Here is a 17,327-nt window from a genome sequence, read left to right on the forward strand (position 1 = left end):
CCTGTGGTTTAGAAATGGTTTATGTATGGGCCAGCCCCGTGGCACACTCGGGAGAGTGAAGCGCTGGGAGCGCAGCGACGCTCCCGCCGCGGGTTTGGATCCTATATAGGACTGGCCGGTGTGCTCACTGGCTGAGCATGGTGCAGGTGACACCACACCAAGGGTTGCGATCCCCTTACCGGTCACGAAAAGGACAAAAAAAAAAAGAAGAAAGAAAGAAATTGTTTATGTACTTTATACCCACAAATTTGTGAAATAAAAGTTATGTTAAAACATAAACTTACAAAAAATATACAATGGCACTATTAATAGCTAATATTTACTATGTGCTAGACACTATCCTGAGTGCTTTATTTTATTTTATTTTTATTTTTTGGCGGCTGGCTGCTACAGGGATCCAAACCCTTGACCTCAGTGTTGTAAAGCTGCACTCTGAGTGCTTTCTATCCATGAATTCACTTGGACTTCACAACAAAATGGTTATTTATTATCTTTTCTCCAGAAGGGGCAACTGAGGCACAGAGAAGGCTAGTAACTTGCCTGATGTTGCATATGATAGTGTCAGGACTCAACCCCAGGCAGCCTGGCTCCAGTTCCTATATGCTTATCCACTCTGCCATATTGCATCTGCATTAAATTCAATATTCACAATTTTTTTTGTATAGATGTAAATGCTAATTCATGAGAAAGATCATACCATGTGTACAATAAAAATCAGAAATAGGTAAGAATTATGTCTTTGTAGTCCTTGGTAATGTAAAAAAAAAGACAGCATAATATTAGAAAAATAATTGTCACTTGGAGGATTTGCTCAAACTCCTACAAGCCCAGTGTTCTCATTGTCCTTTTCCAATTTTCATGACACTATCAGATTAGATTTTTTTCAAACTGCTTTAAAAATAAAAACCCACTGAACTGTCTATACATTTACATAGAAATATCAGCTACACATAGCAAGCTATTATAACTTTTGTGATGATATAATCAGAGATTTGTCAGTTTTACACAAATATTTTAGATCATGTAATTACTACTTTTACTTGTGCAACTATAGAATACTTAGTTTATAAAGTTCCGTATGTATTCTTATTTAATTTCATTTGACAGGAGACTTCAAAAGACTTAGTATGGAAGAAGAGAGCAGTAACCTAGGCTTGCATGCAAAAATTTGACCTAATTACAAGATTATAACTTCATATGAAGGGAAAAAAAAAAGGAAATTGACTTATTAAATGCATTGCAGCATACTGTGTGCCTTTTATTCCTGCTTTTCTATGTAGTTAATGTGACAGTGAAAACTAAGCACAGAATATGTTTATCTCTACCAGTCAGGACACACGCTGATAAGGTTGGGCTCAAATCCAGTGGACTTCTCTCTTGTCCATTGTGATCAATACCTCCACCCACTGTCTCCCACAAGGTGTACCCTTCTCCCTGTAAGAAACTAGCAAGAATGTGTAACGTGATCCAACTCCGCGATGTGCACCTGATAAAGATTTTGAACAAAGCAACAATATATATTTTTTTTATCTTTTGCAACAATAAACAAAAACTAAGTTATGGTTTAAAAATAAATGAGTGTTTGTAGGGAGGAGTGAAAGGAATGACATATGACATCCCACATACACTGTACCACACAGCATGCCAACTCTCTGCAAGGAAACGGGCTGAATCAAACCAATACCACCCCATTTCATCTGCTCTAATCAGATGCTGTGTCAAACTCTGCTTAGGGGTGGTCAAAAAACAGTCCTCTTACAATTCTGTAATTATTATTTTCACTAAGGAGATACACACACTCTCACACAAACAGCCTGTAGACTAGAAGAGTAAGGTAGATGTACAGACAGTTATAATAAAAGGGAAATTAAAGGAGTTCAAAGGATACGTATCCAATTAGGGAAGAAGTTTTGCTTGTTAATGCAAAAGATGGCATTTGATGGAATCCTCAAATGCCTGTGGGATTTCAACGTGCAGAGTTACGGAATGAAGTACATGCATTGTAAGCCAAGAGAAAAAGTATTAAATTGAGAAATGCATGGAGTGTTCAAATAACCTTTTGTATCAGTCAAAATCTTCCCTTCCTGACATGACATATGAGGCCCCTCGTGTCTCCCCCGCGACCTGTTCATGACACTTCCTCAATCGCTTCCCAGTGTTTGAGCTACAACCACTCCTCCAAAATGTCCTGCTTTACTTCATGCAGCTTCCTTTTCTGGCATGCCCTCTGCTGTTTTGTGTATCTGCAGTGCTGCCTACCCTGCCCTATTCCTCTCCTTATAATCCTAATGTCTTAGAACTAGAAAGCTCATTAAAGAACATCTGGGACAATTACCTCCACTGTTGCTCCTCCTGCCCTAATTTTTATTTAAGGTTTCTTATTGCCATGAAAACTCCCTCTTGCATTTCTTCTCTTATCCCTGGAAGGTCTAAAATTACTGACAGGACTGGGTCCATTCAGTAGCCAGAGGCAGCTGCCTTTGCTTCCAAATAAGGCCACTCCCTGCTTCTGCCTGACCCATAATTTCCATGAGAGCAATCAACAGGATCAGATGGAACTAACTCTCACTTTCCTTCTGATAGGAAACACCTGTTCTAACAAAAGAGTTCCAGTAATGGAAAAAAAAAAAAAAAAGGGCCGGCCCGGTGGCGCACTGCTACAGTGCGCCGCTTGGGAGTGCTGTGGAACTCCCGCCGAGGGTTCGGATCCCACATACAGACCGGCCGCTCACTGGCTGAGCGAGGTGCGGATGCAACACCGAGGGTTGCGATCCGTTGCCGGTCACGAAAATAGACAAAAAGGAAAAAAAAAAAAGAGTTCCAGTAAAATCTGTTGCAAGTCTGGCTTTGCTATTGGTTAAGTAGTTAAAAATAAACTGATTAAAAGGTAGCATAGAGCAATTCTTTTCAGCTTTCATATGTATATGAAAAACCTTGGAATGTTCTTAAAATGCAGATTCTGGTTCTGTAGGCCTGGGCTGTGGCCTGAGACTCTGCATTTCTAATGAGCTTCCAGGTGATGTCAAAGCTACTGAGGCGACTGAGCCGTCATACACACTTTGAGTAGCAACATTGTAGAGAATACTGGAGAATCTCAAAAGTAGAATCATAGACCATTCCATTGGATTCAATAAACAGTTAAGATATTACTATATGTCAGGCGCTGGCTATTCAAAAATGAACAATGAACAAAAAGACATAGTCCCTCAAAGATTTTATAGTAATGGGGAAATGAATACAGGTGCAGGTTTCAAAACAATGTACTAAGTGCAGGATACTTCAGGTACTTAGAGAAGAGTTTCTTAGCCCAAAGCAACACCTGTGATAGGCAGAGAAACCCCTGAAGGATAGACTGAGACGGAATGGTCAGAGTAGGTAGGAGGAGAACCAAAAGACAGTAGAAACATGGAGACCAAAAGGATAGAAAAGAAATTTCAAAAAAGACTGAGTAGTTAGATGAAATAGAGCCGTCTGATGTGGGCATGGGAGCACAGGAGCCTACTGATGTTCAGCACAGAGAAGGCAGACCTGACCCACCTTGAAGATCATGTAGCCAAACCCCAACATCTTACAAATAAGGAAAATGAGGCCTTGAGAGGAACATAACTTGCCCCAAGCCACATTATTCTTAGCTACAGAATTAGATTTATTGATATCTAACTCAGGACATTAAAAAAAGAAAACCAAAACCAGGAGAGTACAGACAAATGGCAGGTAGCACAAAGTTTCATTATGTAAAAAAATCATACTGGCACTAACAATTAGAAAGGGTCATTAACACCTAAGTCATGCACTTCTTGTTCCAAACACCCTGTTAGGCACTTCACTTCCATTATACTGTTCTATCCCTGATTGGACCCCAAGAAATAGATATTATTCCCATTCTCAAGAAAGAGTCATTTGTGACTCTAGTGGCCTACATGATGGAGGCACATGAGTAACTCATTGCAGGGTGCTGGAAAATAAAGCTTAAGCCCAATAAAGCCCCAACGAAGTGAGCCTTCCAGAGTCCCAGGCCATCATCTCTGGCATGGGATCCTCCTCTGGCAAGCAAAGTTACTCTGTTACTAGAAGAGACTAAGGGAACATTAATAACATGTCTGTATTGTAATTAGACATAGATCTGGAAAGGAAAGCAAATCACTTCAGAAATGAATTTGTTTACTTAGGGTTCTGTTTACAGCTTTTAGTAGATTAGTAGATTTCACTGATTTTATGTCTTGCAAATTCAGTTTGAGGCTGACAGACGTGCTTTTATCATCACTCTTAACTCCTTCGGCACTGAATTGAGCAAAGAAGACCGGGAGACCCTCTATCCCACCTTTGGCAAGCTCTATCCTGAGGGCTTGCGCCTGTTGGCTCAAGCAGACGACTTTGACCAGATGAAGAGAGTAGCGGATCATTACGGAGTACGTGATTACACCAGGTTCCTAAGTGCCTTGTGTTACTTCATCATGTATACTTTAGAAGCCCATGTGACAAAATTACACTGCTTATCAAAGGAACTTAAATTATTTGTAAGGTAGCAAGAAGTGTCTCTTCTTGTAACTCTCTCCCAAAGGAATACTTCAAGTTTCTAGCTCAAGCTCATGTTTTTTAAGGTTCCTGCCAAGCAAGTACTTGTTTAAATCTCCAAGGAGTGGTCATCTGAGCACTTCTTTTGAAGTGCTTGGTAAAGCAAGTTCCCCAAGACACTGTTCTGGAAATGTGAGCTCATGTCAAAGTTATATAAAATAGCCTGACCCAGGGATCTTTCAAGTACCCATTGGGGAAATAGAGTTAGGTACAGAACGTCCATGTGGACTACAGGGGAGAATAAGGATATATTGATTTTTCCACTCCCTTTGCTGAGTGGCCAGAAATCAGGAAAGGGAAGAGAGCTATGTCCTTCCCTTACTCCAGCAGCCAACTGCTCTTGGAGAGCCTGAAGCTTCTCAGCTTAAGGTTATGCACCTCATGCCTGATTCTACTCCCTCTGACTTGCAGACAGTTAGGTACAAACCCTCCAGGTAGCTTTTCCAAGACTAAATGAAACATCCTTTCCTGTGGATTTCTGAAACCCTTTGGGAATGATGAAAGTCAGCAAATGATGCATAAGCCTTTGTAACATCTCATAGGTAATTGCATGAGATTCTAGCATGGTATTAAAATTTGAGCTTCTCCCCAATTTCTACCCCTTCTACACTTGAAATTCCATATGAATTGTATCAATTGTCATCTTAAAGAACCCAAGAACCCACACTGATCAAACCACAAGCACTCATTGAGCCTCTGTCCCGTACCTAGCTATTCCTGAGAACCAGAGTGTGGAAATCAGCTCAAACAGGGCTTACTGAGAGTAGAATTGCTTTTGCTCTTACCTTGTAGCCCTGAATAAGCCATTAGGCTAGAATTTCACCCACACTTTTGTTATCTGGATTTTTTGGTGTTTCCTCAGGAGGCCAAAAATCCTACCAAAAATATTTAGGCCATCTGGTATATATTTTTTTAAAAATAGATGCACAATTCTGTATTGCTAGAAAAATATATTCATATACATTTATAAGAAATGAAAATTTCTTTAAAATTACTCTCTTGTCTTTGTTCTTAGGTATACAAGCCTTTGTTCGAGGCCGTAGGTGGCAGTGGGGGGAAGACTCTGGAGGATGTGTTTTATGAGCGTGAGGTAGGATATAGGTGGTAATGCTATTAACTTAAATACTTTTCTCTTACTGTGGGCTTTATTCTCTTACTTTGGGCTTTCTTCTTACAGCTGATTGGGCTAATTGATTAGGCCTGCTGATAGCTTGACAAGTCAGTGGTGTATTAGTAAGTCCTGCTTGGAGAGCTGGGTCCCACAGCTCACACATAGTGGCCTCACATGGAACTGTCCTATCCAAACAGATGTGAATGCACGCAGCGAAGCTCTGGGAGGAATGCAGCTACCCCAGAATAAATTAACTAGAGATGTAAAGCTAGGATGCCCTCATGACCAAATACTGACCATCCTCACCCTGTTTGGGGCATCTCCATCTCTTCCAGAAGGGCTTATCCATGGTTATAATATAACTCATGGGTACATTTACAACCCTTAAGAATTATTCATATGGAAATACATCCAAAGAGTCTAGATTATTCTCTCTCCTTTAAAAAGGCAGAAGAGTACTTAATTGATTTATAGTCAATTCCTGAGCTACTGTGCTGTTAAACAAAAGGGCTTTTTGGTGGGGGGGAGGGTACCAGGTAGGGTCCCCCAAATCTAGAGAATTTTTCTAGTGTGTTCTATTTATTGCTCTGAAAACACTGGCCCCTCCATCTCAATCTGATTGAAATTAACAGAAAACCCTAAAATTTACCCAAACTGTGTAGTTAGACTGGTTCCAGAAAGCAATTTGAGAACTTTCCTCTAAGGCCTACCTTTCAGACATTTTCCAATAGCTCCTTAGTGTCTGTCTTAGAAAGAAGTAAAAACAATGCAAATTATCTGATTTATTAGGCATGTTTTAAAACTCCACACTATTGCACCACTGCTGCAAAAGAAGCTATTAAGGAAACTTCCCTTGGCAGGAAAAACGAGTGTCTGTACCTGAGAACAGAGATGGCCTCTGCTTCCTGACTACTTTGCTTGAGGTGTTTAGAGCTGCATGAGGGACTTAGTACCTCTCCTCCTTTTTTCCACTCCAAATGTCCAAATGGAGAAGAATAAAGGAATTGTTCCTTGGCAGGAAAAACGAGTGTCTGTACCTGAGAACAGAGATGGCCTCTGCTTCCTGACTGCTTTGCTTGAGGTGTTTAGAGCTGCATGAGGGACTCAGTACCTCTCCTCCTTTTTTCCACTCCAAATGTCCAAATGGAGAAGAATAAAGGAATTGTTCTATTTCAGACATTACTCCAGTTTTTTAAAAAAATTTTTGGAAAATTTTTCTTTTACTTACCTAACTTATGCAGAGTGTTCTAAGAAATCTCATAATATCACTCAGACTAAATTCCAGGGGCCTGTGACATTCCTTGGAAGGAAGTTAGGCAACCTAAAAACCTTTTTAAAAATTTAAAAATTGTGGCCAAGAAGGAATGCTTTACCTAAAAGAGACAAGCCCACTAGCTAGAAGCCAGATAAATACTATTACAAAGTTGCATGCAGACCCCAAAGTTCTCCTGGCAATCTTTGTGCTAGCAGTGCTGCTTAGATTTGGAGTTTCTCTTGTGATTCTACAAACTTACTTTTTAAACTACTGCAATCTACATTTATCTGCCGAGTTACACTTCCTTCTAGAACTTGCTGAGCTGTCACTGTTTTCCTCTGTTTGGCCTAATTTGGATATTGTCTAAGGAAGACATACAAATGGCCAACAGGTACATTAAAAAATGCTCCATATCACTAGTCATCAGGGAGATGCAAATTAAAACCACATTAAGATATCATCTCACCCTAGTTAGACTGGCTATAATCAAAAAGACAGAGAAGGGCCGGCCCGGTGGCGCACTGGATGGTGCGCCGCTTGGGAAGCGCGGCGGTGCTCCCGCCCGAGGGTTCAGATCCCACATACAGACCGGTTCCCGCTCACTGGCTGAGCGAGGCGCGGGAGCAACACTGAGGGTTGCAATCCCGTTGCCGGTCCCCGGTCCGGTACGGGGGCAACACTGAGGGTTGCGATCCGTTGCCGGACACGGAAAAAAGACAAAAAGACAAAAAAAAAAAAAGACAGAAAAACAAATGCCAGAGAGGGTGTGGAGAGAAGGGAACACTCCTATACTGTTGGTGAGACTATGAATTAGTACGACCACCATGGAAAACAGTATGGAGGTTTCTCAAACAACTACCGGTAGATCTTCCGTATGATCCAGCAATCCACTTCTGGGTATATACCCAGAAAAGTGGAAATCATCATGTAGAAAGGATATCTGCACTCCCATGTTCATCACAGCTCTGTTCACAATATCCAAGATATGGAATCAACCTAAATGTCCATCAATGGACAACTGGATAAGGAAAATGTGGTATATATACCATGCAATACCATAACAAAGAATGAAATTCTCCCATTTGCAACAACATGGATGAGCCTGGAGAAACTTATGTTGAGTGAAATAAGCAAAGCTCAGAGGGATAGATACCACATGTACTCAGTCATATGTGGGAGCTAAGAGAGAAAGAAGAAAGGAAAGAAAGACCACAGTGGTGCGTTGGACTTGTAGAGGGAGAGAGCATACCTAGGGATATAAAGTGGAGTGGGGGGAGGAAGATGGGGAGGGAAGTTGGAGATAATTGGGAGGATAATTGGGTGGGGGACAGAGGGTATAAACACAGTTTGTGGTAACGGACATACTGCCAGTATGGATCTGGCCATTACTTCTTAGGCACAAGTGGTGACAATTTGCTCTGTACCACATGAATATTCGTAACCAATAAATAAATAAATAAATAAACACTGCACAAGCCAGTCTGTAGCTTAATATTATTTCATAAATGTAGTGAGTTCCAAATGAATTGATGGTCCATGTTAATTTTTTCCTTCCTCAGGTACAAATGAATGTGCTGGCATTCAACAGGCAATTCCACTACGGTGTGTTTTATGCTTACGTGAAGCTGAAGGAACAAGAAATGAGAAATATCGTGTGGATAGCAGAATGCATTTCACAGAGACATCGAACTAAAATCAACAGTTACATTCCAATTTTATAAGCCAAGGGGGGGCCTCAAATGCAGAAAATCGTAAACGTTAAAAGGAAGTTATTGAGGAAAATAAAAGGAATGTATTATAGGATCCAGTTACACAAAAGTAAGCCACACTGCACCTTCATGAATTGCAAATCCACTGGAAACAGAGTAAACTAACCCTGAAATGAAGCATTTGTGTCTTTGTTTTCAGCAGCCTTAAATCTTGTTTATGTCTCATTCTTCACTGGGCCTTAGACATTAATTTTAATTAATCTCGTGGTACATTTCTTGTTCTTGTTTGGTCATGTTGAAAATCAGACCTAATAAAAGTGTTTTATTCTTGATTTTTCATGTTTCTCCACAGGCAAAATACTGAGTGTCTGCTTTATTTTCAACGGTCTGTTCCTTGCCTAGGTTCACAAAGATCCAAAGCTGTATGTAGCCAACATGGACCACAATTGATGGGAGATGTATTTTTTTCCTAAGACACTTTGATCTGGTAGGCTTGAGGAAAACTACACAATTTCAAATCATATTACCTAGATGCAAGTTGTGTTAGATTTGTTAATAAACTAGTTTCTCACAACTTTCTTTAAATAAAAGATATATCTCTTTTTTGTGGTTTCTTTGTACTTCACCCAAGAAGAAAATAACCCCACTAATTGTATTCATTTATTCAGAAGCAAAAATCACAGGTTCAGTTTGCAGAGAATGGATTATCTGTAAAACCTCAGTAGAACTGGTGCATAGAGCTACCCAGAAAAATAAAAAGCAACAAAACACTGCTCAATTCCTTTCTTTAAATATAAAGGATATTCCTGAATATAAAATCTGTATATGCTACGTTCTTAAAATTAAACATATTTACATATTTGAAAATTTACCAAATGAGAATATTTACAGAAAATAGACATATACTGTTATCTAGAATTTGGTACATAGACCAAGAAATAAATCAATTTTTCTGCAAAAAATCCACCTTAAGTAAAATATTTTACTGATAAGGGTTTTTAAGCATAAGGAAGAATTGTTGCAATGTGAAGAACTTGCCTCAAAGTTTCAGAGCTTTTCAGTGGCTGAGCTGGGATCAGACTACTCTGCCATGCTTCAAGGAACTAGCCTACAACAAAGAACATGAACCTTGGAAAAACATTTTATTGTAAGAAATAAGGCCCAAAAGCCAGGTAATAGAATGTGGAATACAATGAGGCAAAAATGTATTTCTTGTTCTGAGTGATTGAAGCTGTGGCTCCTCCCCATCCCTTCCCCACCCTCCTCCCAACATTTCATCAGTCCCTCAAGTTTCCTCCTCTATGGTCTCCTGCGATTGGTCTCAGAACATCACATTCCAGTGAACTCTATACCCAGAACTCTACAGTCCCGCCTGTACACTCCATGGTCTTCGGGCCACTCCCACCCCTCTCCACATCATTCCTTCAAGTATTGCTTTCATGGGCTCACAAGTCCTTTATCAGTCTGTCCATGACCAGTGACTTGTTACGTCTCTAAGGACTTGTTGAACCTCTAAGGAGGTTTTGCAGTCAGAGAGTTGTGGTGTGCTATGGGATGCAAATATAGCAGTTGCAATTCTCAGGACCTTTGGAGAACATCTAAGAAGATGCTTTAGGAATGAGGAACACTGACTGTGGGCAGGTGGAGTTGGCCATACTGAATCTGGGTGAGTTTGGTCCAAGTCTAAGTATGGTTGGACAATGAAGGAATTCAGTTAAGCAGTCTGAAGTGCTCCCTCTCTCAGCATGGCAACAATGTAATATGACATTGAGAAGATTAAAAGAAGTCTTCATAGAGTGAAAAAAATCTTGGTGATGATCAGATTTAGTGGGTTTCATCAATAGTAACTCTTAAGTCAAGCACTTCAAAAAATGCTGTTAATAATGTCTTAGATCTCACAGGTAAGACTTGGAAAAGTTACATTTCCAGTTTCACTCTGTTTTGTCTCATGTACTTTCATGAGCAGACATTCTCACTATTGTGTGATTCACTTTATTTTGAGTCACTTTCTCTTTACTTCAGCAAATGGAATCATTAATAACTTCTTTATATTGAGTAAGAATTGCTGGGAAATATATGTGACATTATCAGAGGACATCACTCTTCCTGATTTCATCCCTATGTCTCACAAAAGCTGAACCCAGGAGTTTTGATGTCATTTTGGATGACTGAATAGTCATAAAATGATACGTTTTATATATGCAAAAAACTAGGCTGTAGAAACAATAATAAGGCCAAACCACCTTCACTAATTAATTTCTACTCTCTCACATCTTCATTATTCCATCTGACCTCCCATCAGTTACTTTTCCACTCGCTCCCCTTCCTCCTCAGGCACTTTGGGCTGCAGTTTTCAGCCTCCACCACTGACTGAAGGCTTGATCACTAAATTGAAATCCAGCTCGCCACAGCACTGCTCAACACGGACGATATCTGACTGCTTATGCAATGGAAGGAGAGTTGGAATTTTCTTCGGAAAGAAAGGAGATAAGTAAAGAAGACGCATGTAGAGACCAGTGTGCATATCAATATATTAGGAAGAAATTGTCCCCAGCGAATTATCACTCTAACCAGATCAACAATGCCATTTAAAAGCAGGGATCATGGACAGAATGTAAAAGTACATCAGTAGCTCTGTAGCTAGTAGACTTCTGGTTCCCCTGAGACTGGTGGTGCTTGCTAGCTAGTGTGGATTTCTTAATGACAAGATGGCAGCACCAGATTCACTGAGATTGAATCTAGCTCTTCAGTGGTGAAAATCATTATTATCTTCTGAACAAAAGCACGTCTAGATTTTAAATAATTTATAAATTTTCTGATTCTACTTTTGTAGTTTTGTTTTTAATTAAAGCATCTAATCATTTCTCGACTCATCTAATGCTGAGATGCATATTTCATTGTGTAAGATGCTCACTGTTTTACATTTTTGGTTTGTTTCCATTTGGGCTTTCTTTTTAAAATTTTGTTTTTCATTTAAATATACGAGAGGATACTAATGTATTTCAGTTTATTTCTGCAGCATCAGGAATTTTTTTTAATTAAAAAGCCATTATTTTGAAAATAAAAAATAAAACAGAGCTAAGATTTTAATAATCTTCATGATTACACATTTTTTAAAATTTAATAATATATTTCCTAAGATTTGCAGAGGCATGCAAGTGTGGGTGACCATGAGTCCCAGCTCCGAGAGTCGACATCATGTGGTTGTACAGATGAGGATTCATTCTGTTGGTGTGTTGACAGTGGTGTATGCTCAGTAAATCAAAAGTCAGATTAAAAATCACAAGTCTTTTCAGTCAAAGGATCACAGAAAAAGATCTGCAAGATCTGTACATGCAAATAAATAAACAAATTATATTATAGGAAATTAACTCTTCACAGTTTAACTGTACCCTGTGCTGCATGTATTTCTGTGAAATATTGTGATTATTTTGGCTATAGAATTCAACATGAATCCATAACCATGACTTTAATCATTTGGGTTCACATACCGTTTAAGAATCGGATGAGCACTATAGACACATTCTCTCAGAATAATAGGCATCTGCACATCCACCCAAAATTTTGGATAATGTATGAAAGGACTGTGTGCCCTCTAAAATCCATTCATGACCAACCTAAAGGTCTATAGACTCCAGGTTAGAAACCTCCATTGCATAGTCTGAGGAAATGACAGGTTAGAAAGTAATGGATGGGGAAATATTTTAATTTAAAAAATAAAATATAGGAATTCATATACCTTTCCCATCTCTTAGAAGGGCATCTTGTTGAGCTGAGCAAGCAGCCTTCAGACAGAGGCACCTGCATAGGTGGAGCAAATCCCCCCCAATCCACCAACCAGCCATCGGTCAGACATGTCAGTCATAAAGATGGTGAAGGGGCCAAGGTCACAACCAGTTTGCTCTCATACTAAATTGAAATTATAATCTGAAGCATCCGTACTCTACTTCTTAAAACTATAGATGTTTCTATCCATCAAATGCATTATCCAATGCCATTGGTTTTTGCAAGAAGAGTACGTGAAAACTCTATGAATTGGTTAAAAAGATAAATGCTGACCAGCTAATATTTCCTGATGGAAATCTCCAAGACTGAATGATCAAATGGGAAAAATTACTTTTAAGCCTTCACTTTGCAGTGACATAAAAGAAAATTGTGCACTCACATTCCCTCATGGCACCTAGAAATCAATCATTTCTATCTTTTTAGTCATCTTTTATTGCCGAAAGCCAAATAAAAGTAAGTCAAGTGGAAGAGTAAAGAGTGAGCAGGACAGATGCATAACCTCCTCAGTAAATATTATCAATCCAGGAAGAGCAGGTGGAAATTTAAGTCAGTATATTTCCCAGAAGATAACATATATCTTTATGTTCAGGAAGTAGTCTATGCCGTCCTGCACTGATGAGGCCGTTTCCAGGCAAGACTGTAAAGACAGCAATTGGATGTAAATCAAAACCAACTGGACACACTGTTAACGGTCTTCCCAGCCACATGCAAAGCATAAATTGGCTTAAGACAGGAGTAAGTTTAAAATACGGGAAGGAAACAGCAGGAAGAAAAAAGATGCCTCTAAAAATAAAGTAGCTCCTTACTAGAGGTGGGAAAGGGAGAAGATGAGGGAGGATTACCAAGAAATTGGTAAAGGGCCATAAAAAAATGATTACATTGTAAAGTATTGAATAAACTAATTATCCTGATTTGAGCATCACATATTGTACACAGGTATTGATATTCAATGTGGTACCACACACATATGTACAATCAATTGTGTTTCAATAAATAGATAAAAAAAAGTAAAAATCATCAGTCAGTCCAGAGAAAACCTCAACAGAGCATATGTGACCTTTTTCAAAATTAGCTCTGGGTTGGAGCCATGATAATAGCCTACTTTGAGAGATAACTTACCTGAGGAAAAAATAAATAAAGGCACTTCTTGTGGATGTTGAATGAGAAGTATACACTTTTTAAGTCAAGCTAATGCTTTAACATATTTTCCTCTAAGTTCTTTTGATGTTTTCCTTATGTATTTTCCCAGTAGGACACGAGTACTACAAGCACTAAATTTAATTAGAAAAGAATAGACTCAGAACAAGCAAATAAATGCTGACTTTAAATGTAACTCACAGGCACTATGGAAGCAACAGGGTTTAACCTCTTGGAGACCAAGGGAAGGTAGTATGGCAGCTTGTGTTGATCATCAAAGGATTCACCATAACGGCTGCTTAAGAGCTCTGCATATTACTTTAAGAAGACTCGCCTCAAATTCAACACGTGGTTAATAGAAAATGATCCCCCATCTCTGGCATTCTAATGAATGTGGTTGCAGACACAAAAGAAAAGCTCCCTCTTTATTAAATAGAAATTATAAAATAGTCTGCATGTTGTGTAAAGCTGATGTGAATTAATGTGGTCTTTGTGTTCAAGCTTGTAAAAGAGCCCTGTTAAACTAGATTTTAGGGACCAAATGACACTGCCAACTGATGTAAGACCAATGCCAGAATTTAAGAAAAGGGGTATTTGAGCATTCATTTGCGGGGGGGGGGGGGCAAATGGTAACATAAATGTCACATTTCCTTTTTGTTTTATTTTTTGGCAACTGGCTGGTACGGAGAACCGAACCCTTGACCTTGGGGTTATATCACCATGCCCTAAATAACTGAGCTGACCAGCCAGCCCTCACACTTACTTTTTAAACCAGAGTTTCTTAACTCGTATGTCAATGCATATGTCCCTAACATGGATTTTGGGGTGTAGAGATGTTGATTCCCGAGGTCTCAGGATGCCCGTGGTCTCCTGTCTCCTCTCAACCCTCATCAGCCGTTTCTGCCATGCAAATGTTATTGTTTTATGTGTACACAATGATGTGGAAAATAAGGGAAGCAATTTCAACCATGCAAGATAGCAGATAAATAACCCATGGTTTCTCCAGGGAAATACAAGCCAAGACTAGCAGAGCCCGTTTTTATATTTTTATGATACCCTTTACGGATCTCGAAACACCTGGTCGGCACAATTTAGTTTGTTTGTTCCCAAGAGATTAGTATTCTTTATATTCTCTGTAGCTAGGTCTTCTTTGTCTTACAGAAAAAACTCAAACTAAATATCAACATAATATCTCCATAAGTAAATTGACACAGATGCATGATCTATTCCTTTTTATATGGTAAATTAATCTTTTATGGTAATATCTTGATCTGATAACTGAATATTCCTTTGTTTCCTTATTCTATATGGCCTGCTAAGAAACACAGCTTTATCTCCTCACTGCTGTGTCTTTCCTAAAGAGACCAAGAAATAAGATGTATGATATAAGCAGGATACTGAAATATAGGCATAAAATGGGTACTTAGAAATACAAAGTCTCAGAGCTAGAATAGACACTAGTTTTCCAAACAAGAAAACTAAAGTTAGAATAAGTTAAGAGTAGAAGAGTCAAAACTAAATGTCAAGTGTCCTGACTTTTCCATATATATAGATATAGATATAGATATATAGATATATAGGTATATATAGATATATAGATAACTTTCTTAATGTTGGCTTCATTTTTTTTTTTTTTTTTCCTCCTCAAGCTATGGCCTCCAGTTGAAGACTTAAGGTCCTTGTTTGGTCAGAATACATTCTGTGAAAAATGACAGAAATCCTATCAAACTAGTTTAAAATACAAAAATAGAAAGGTATTGTATCATGTTATTGGGAAGTTGAAGAGCTCATGGAACTGAACCCAGGGCTTCAAAAATTTCATTAAGAAATTTTCTCCATGTGGTGTCAAAGAGATCAGCAGCAGCCCAGGCTCACATTCCACACACTTCCCAGCCCAGCAGAAAGAATCCCTCTTGTCCAATAGCAACAAAAATGTTCCAGGTTTGCCAGTGATTGGTCTGCCAAGGCATTTCAGGTAAATCTTTCCAATAACAATATTTACTATTTTTACTAAAATTGAAAAATAAAATTTCACTTTATAAAAATAATGTTGTTCATTTACGTATATAAGTTATTGGAATAATGGAAACACTACTTACTTTATTTAATTATTCATATAATATATACTTGAGCATTTACTTAGTACCAGGTCATATCATGCTCAGTGTAACTTAAACTTCTAGCTAGAAGTAATGTCATTGTTCAACCCTAAAATTATTTGGAATGCTAGCTATCAAAGTTTTGTTTTATTAACATTTTAAATTTAAAATGTTAATAATTAAGTTATATCATGACATCTTAACCTCCCTCACCCATCGTATACAGCACATCAATAAATTCTCCCAATTCTACTAACAAAAATATTTATTTAATCCACCTCCTAAATTCAGTCCTTCATCACCTTTTGTCTAGATTAGGGCTCTAAAACTCTAACTTGTCTTCTTTCAACCCATTATCCCCCCTACAACTGAGAGAGCTTTTAGAAACCTAAGACCATGTCATCCCTTATTTAAATCTCCTCCATGGCTTCCCATTGCGTTTGAAATGAAACCAACCGTTTACCATGACTTACAGGGCCCAGAATGGTCAGGTCGTTGCCTGCCTTTCCATTCCTTTTGGCCTCTCCCTGCCCACTACCCTACTTACACTGTTCTTTTTTGAGGTTGCCAATACCCCAAGCTCTGATACTCATTCTAGGGCCATTACACATGCCCTTCTTTCTCCTTGGAATCTCCTTTTTCTACTGGATTTTCATATAGCTGGCTCCTTCTCCCTTTCAAGTTTTAACATCACCACCTTGCCTTGTTGCCTAACTTCAACAGGAAGCTTTCACATCTTTGGAATTGTACAATTCACCACAACACAACAATATTGCACATCATCTCCTTCAAGAATCCTCCAGCCTTAAGGAAGTACTTTGTATTGGTCTCTCTCAAAGCACTCTGTTCTTTACCTCATAATTCTTACCATGATTTGAAACCATATATGTCTTGTTTTTTTTTTTTTTTTTTTTAATATTGGCCTTCCAAAATCCAACTATGTCCCTATGAGAGCAAGAAATTTACCTTTTTGACCACTACTGTATACTCAGTATTTAGCACAGAGTCTGGCATAGGGCAGCATTTAATATACATCTGTTTAATGAATGAAAGAGCAAATTCTTCCACCTGAAAATTCTGATTCAAATCATAGAAGGAAAGGTCAGAACATAGCTAGGTCAATGGATCCATAAATTTCCACTGAAGCACTGACATTTAGGTGGCCAGGAATTGAGAAAGCAATGCAACTGAATCTGAAAGATCACTACTACCTCAGTCACTGAACACACAGGAACTCGGAGAAATATTCCAAAATAGGGCTACCTCGAAGACAATTGTTTGCTTTGGTAATACACGGGAATGGGGATTTAAAAGATCAAAGTGCTAAATGATTTCAGAGGTGAGCTCTGTTCTTCAGACTCACCCTTTGGGATAATGGAAAGTTACCCAGCCTCCATGGAGGTCCTCCCTTCTCAACTATTATTGCAACCTCCAGAACAGATTTCCTTAACTCAGCTAAGCAGAGCCCAGCTGATGAGGACCTTATAAATAAATGCTTCGAATATTTTGGGAGCACAAAACAAAGAAAATTGGACTCTAAGAAATTAACTGGTTATAGCAGAAAAGGAAATGAGTCTGAAAGCTCAAGGAATTTGAATCTATCTTCTCGAATTTCCAGAATTTTGTGGCCTTTAGACAAGTTACTAAACTTTTAA

At 38.7% G+C, this 17,327-nt stretch overlaps 1 protein-coding gene across 1 annotated transcript in view; it reads left to right on the plus strand.

The window, feature by feature from the left end:
• Window positions 1–8,823, plus strand: part of ATP6V0D2 (ATPase, H+ transporting, lysosomal 38kDa, V0 subunit d2) — a 61,844-nt gene extending 53,021 nt beyond the window's left edge. The window contains exons 6-8 of the mRNA XM_008572568.1: window positions 4,233–4,409; window positions 5,591–5,665; window positions 8,501–8,823. Coding sequence (XP_008570790.1) covers window positions 4,233–4,409; window positions 5,591–5,665; window positions 8,501–8,662 — 414 coding nt within the window. The 3' untranslated portion in view covers window positions 8,663–8,823. The remainder of the gene's footprint in view (window positions 1–4,232; window positions 4,410–5,590; window positions 5,666–8,500) is intronic.
• Window positions 8,824–17,327: the final 8,504 nt, after the last annotated feature.

This window comes from Galeopterus variegatus, unplaced genomic scaffold (assembly GCF_000696425.1).
Source record: "Galeopterus variegatus unplaced genomic scaffold, G_variegatus-3.0.2 Scaffold48, whole genome shotgun sequence".
In the NCBI taxonomy this organism is placed as follows: Eukaryota; Metazoa; Chordata; class Mammalia; order Dermoptera; family Cynocephalidae; genus Galeopterus; species Galeopterus variegatus.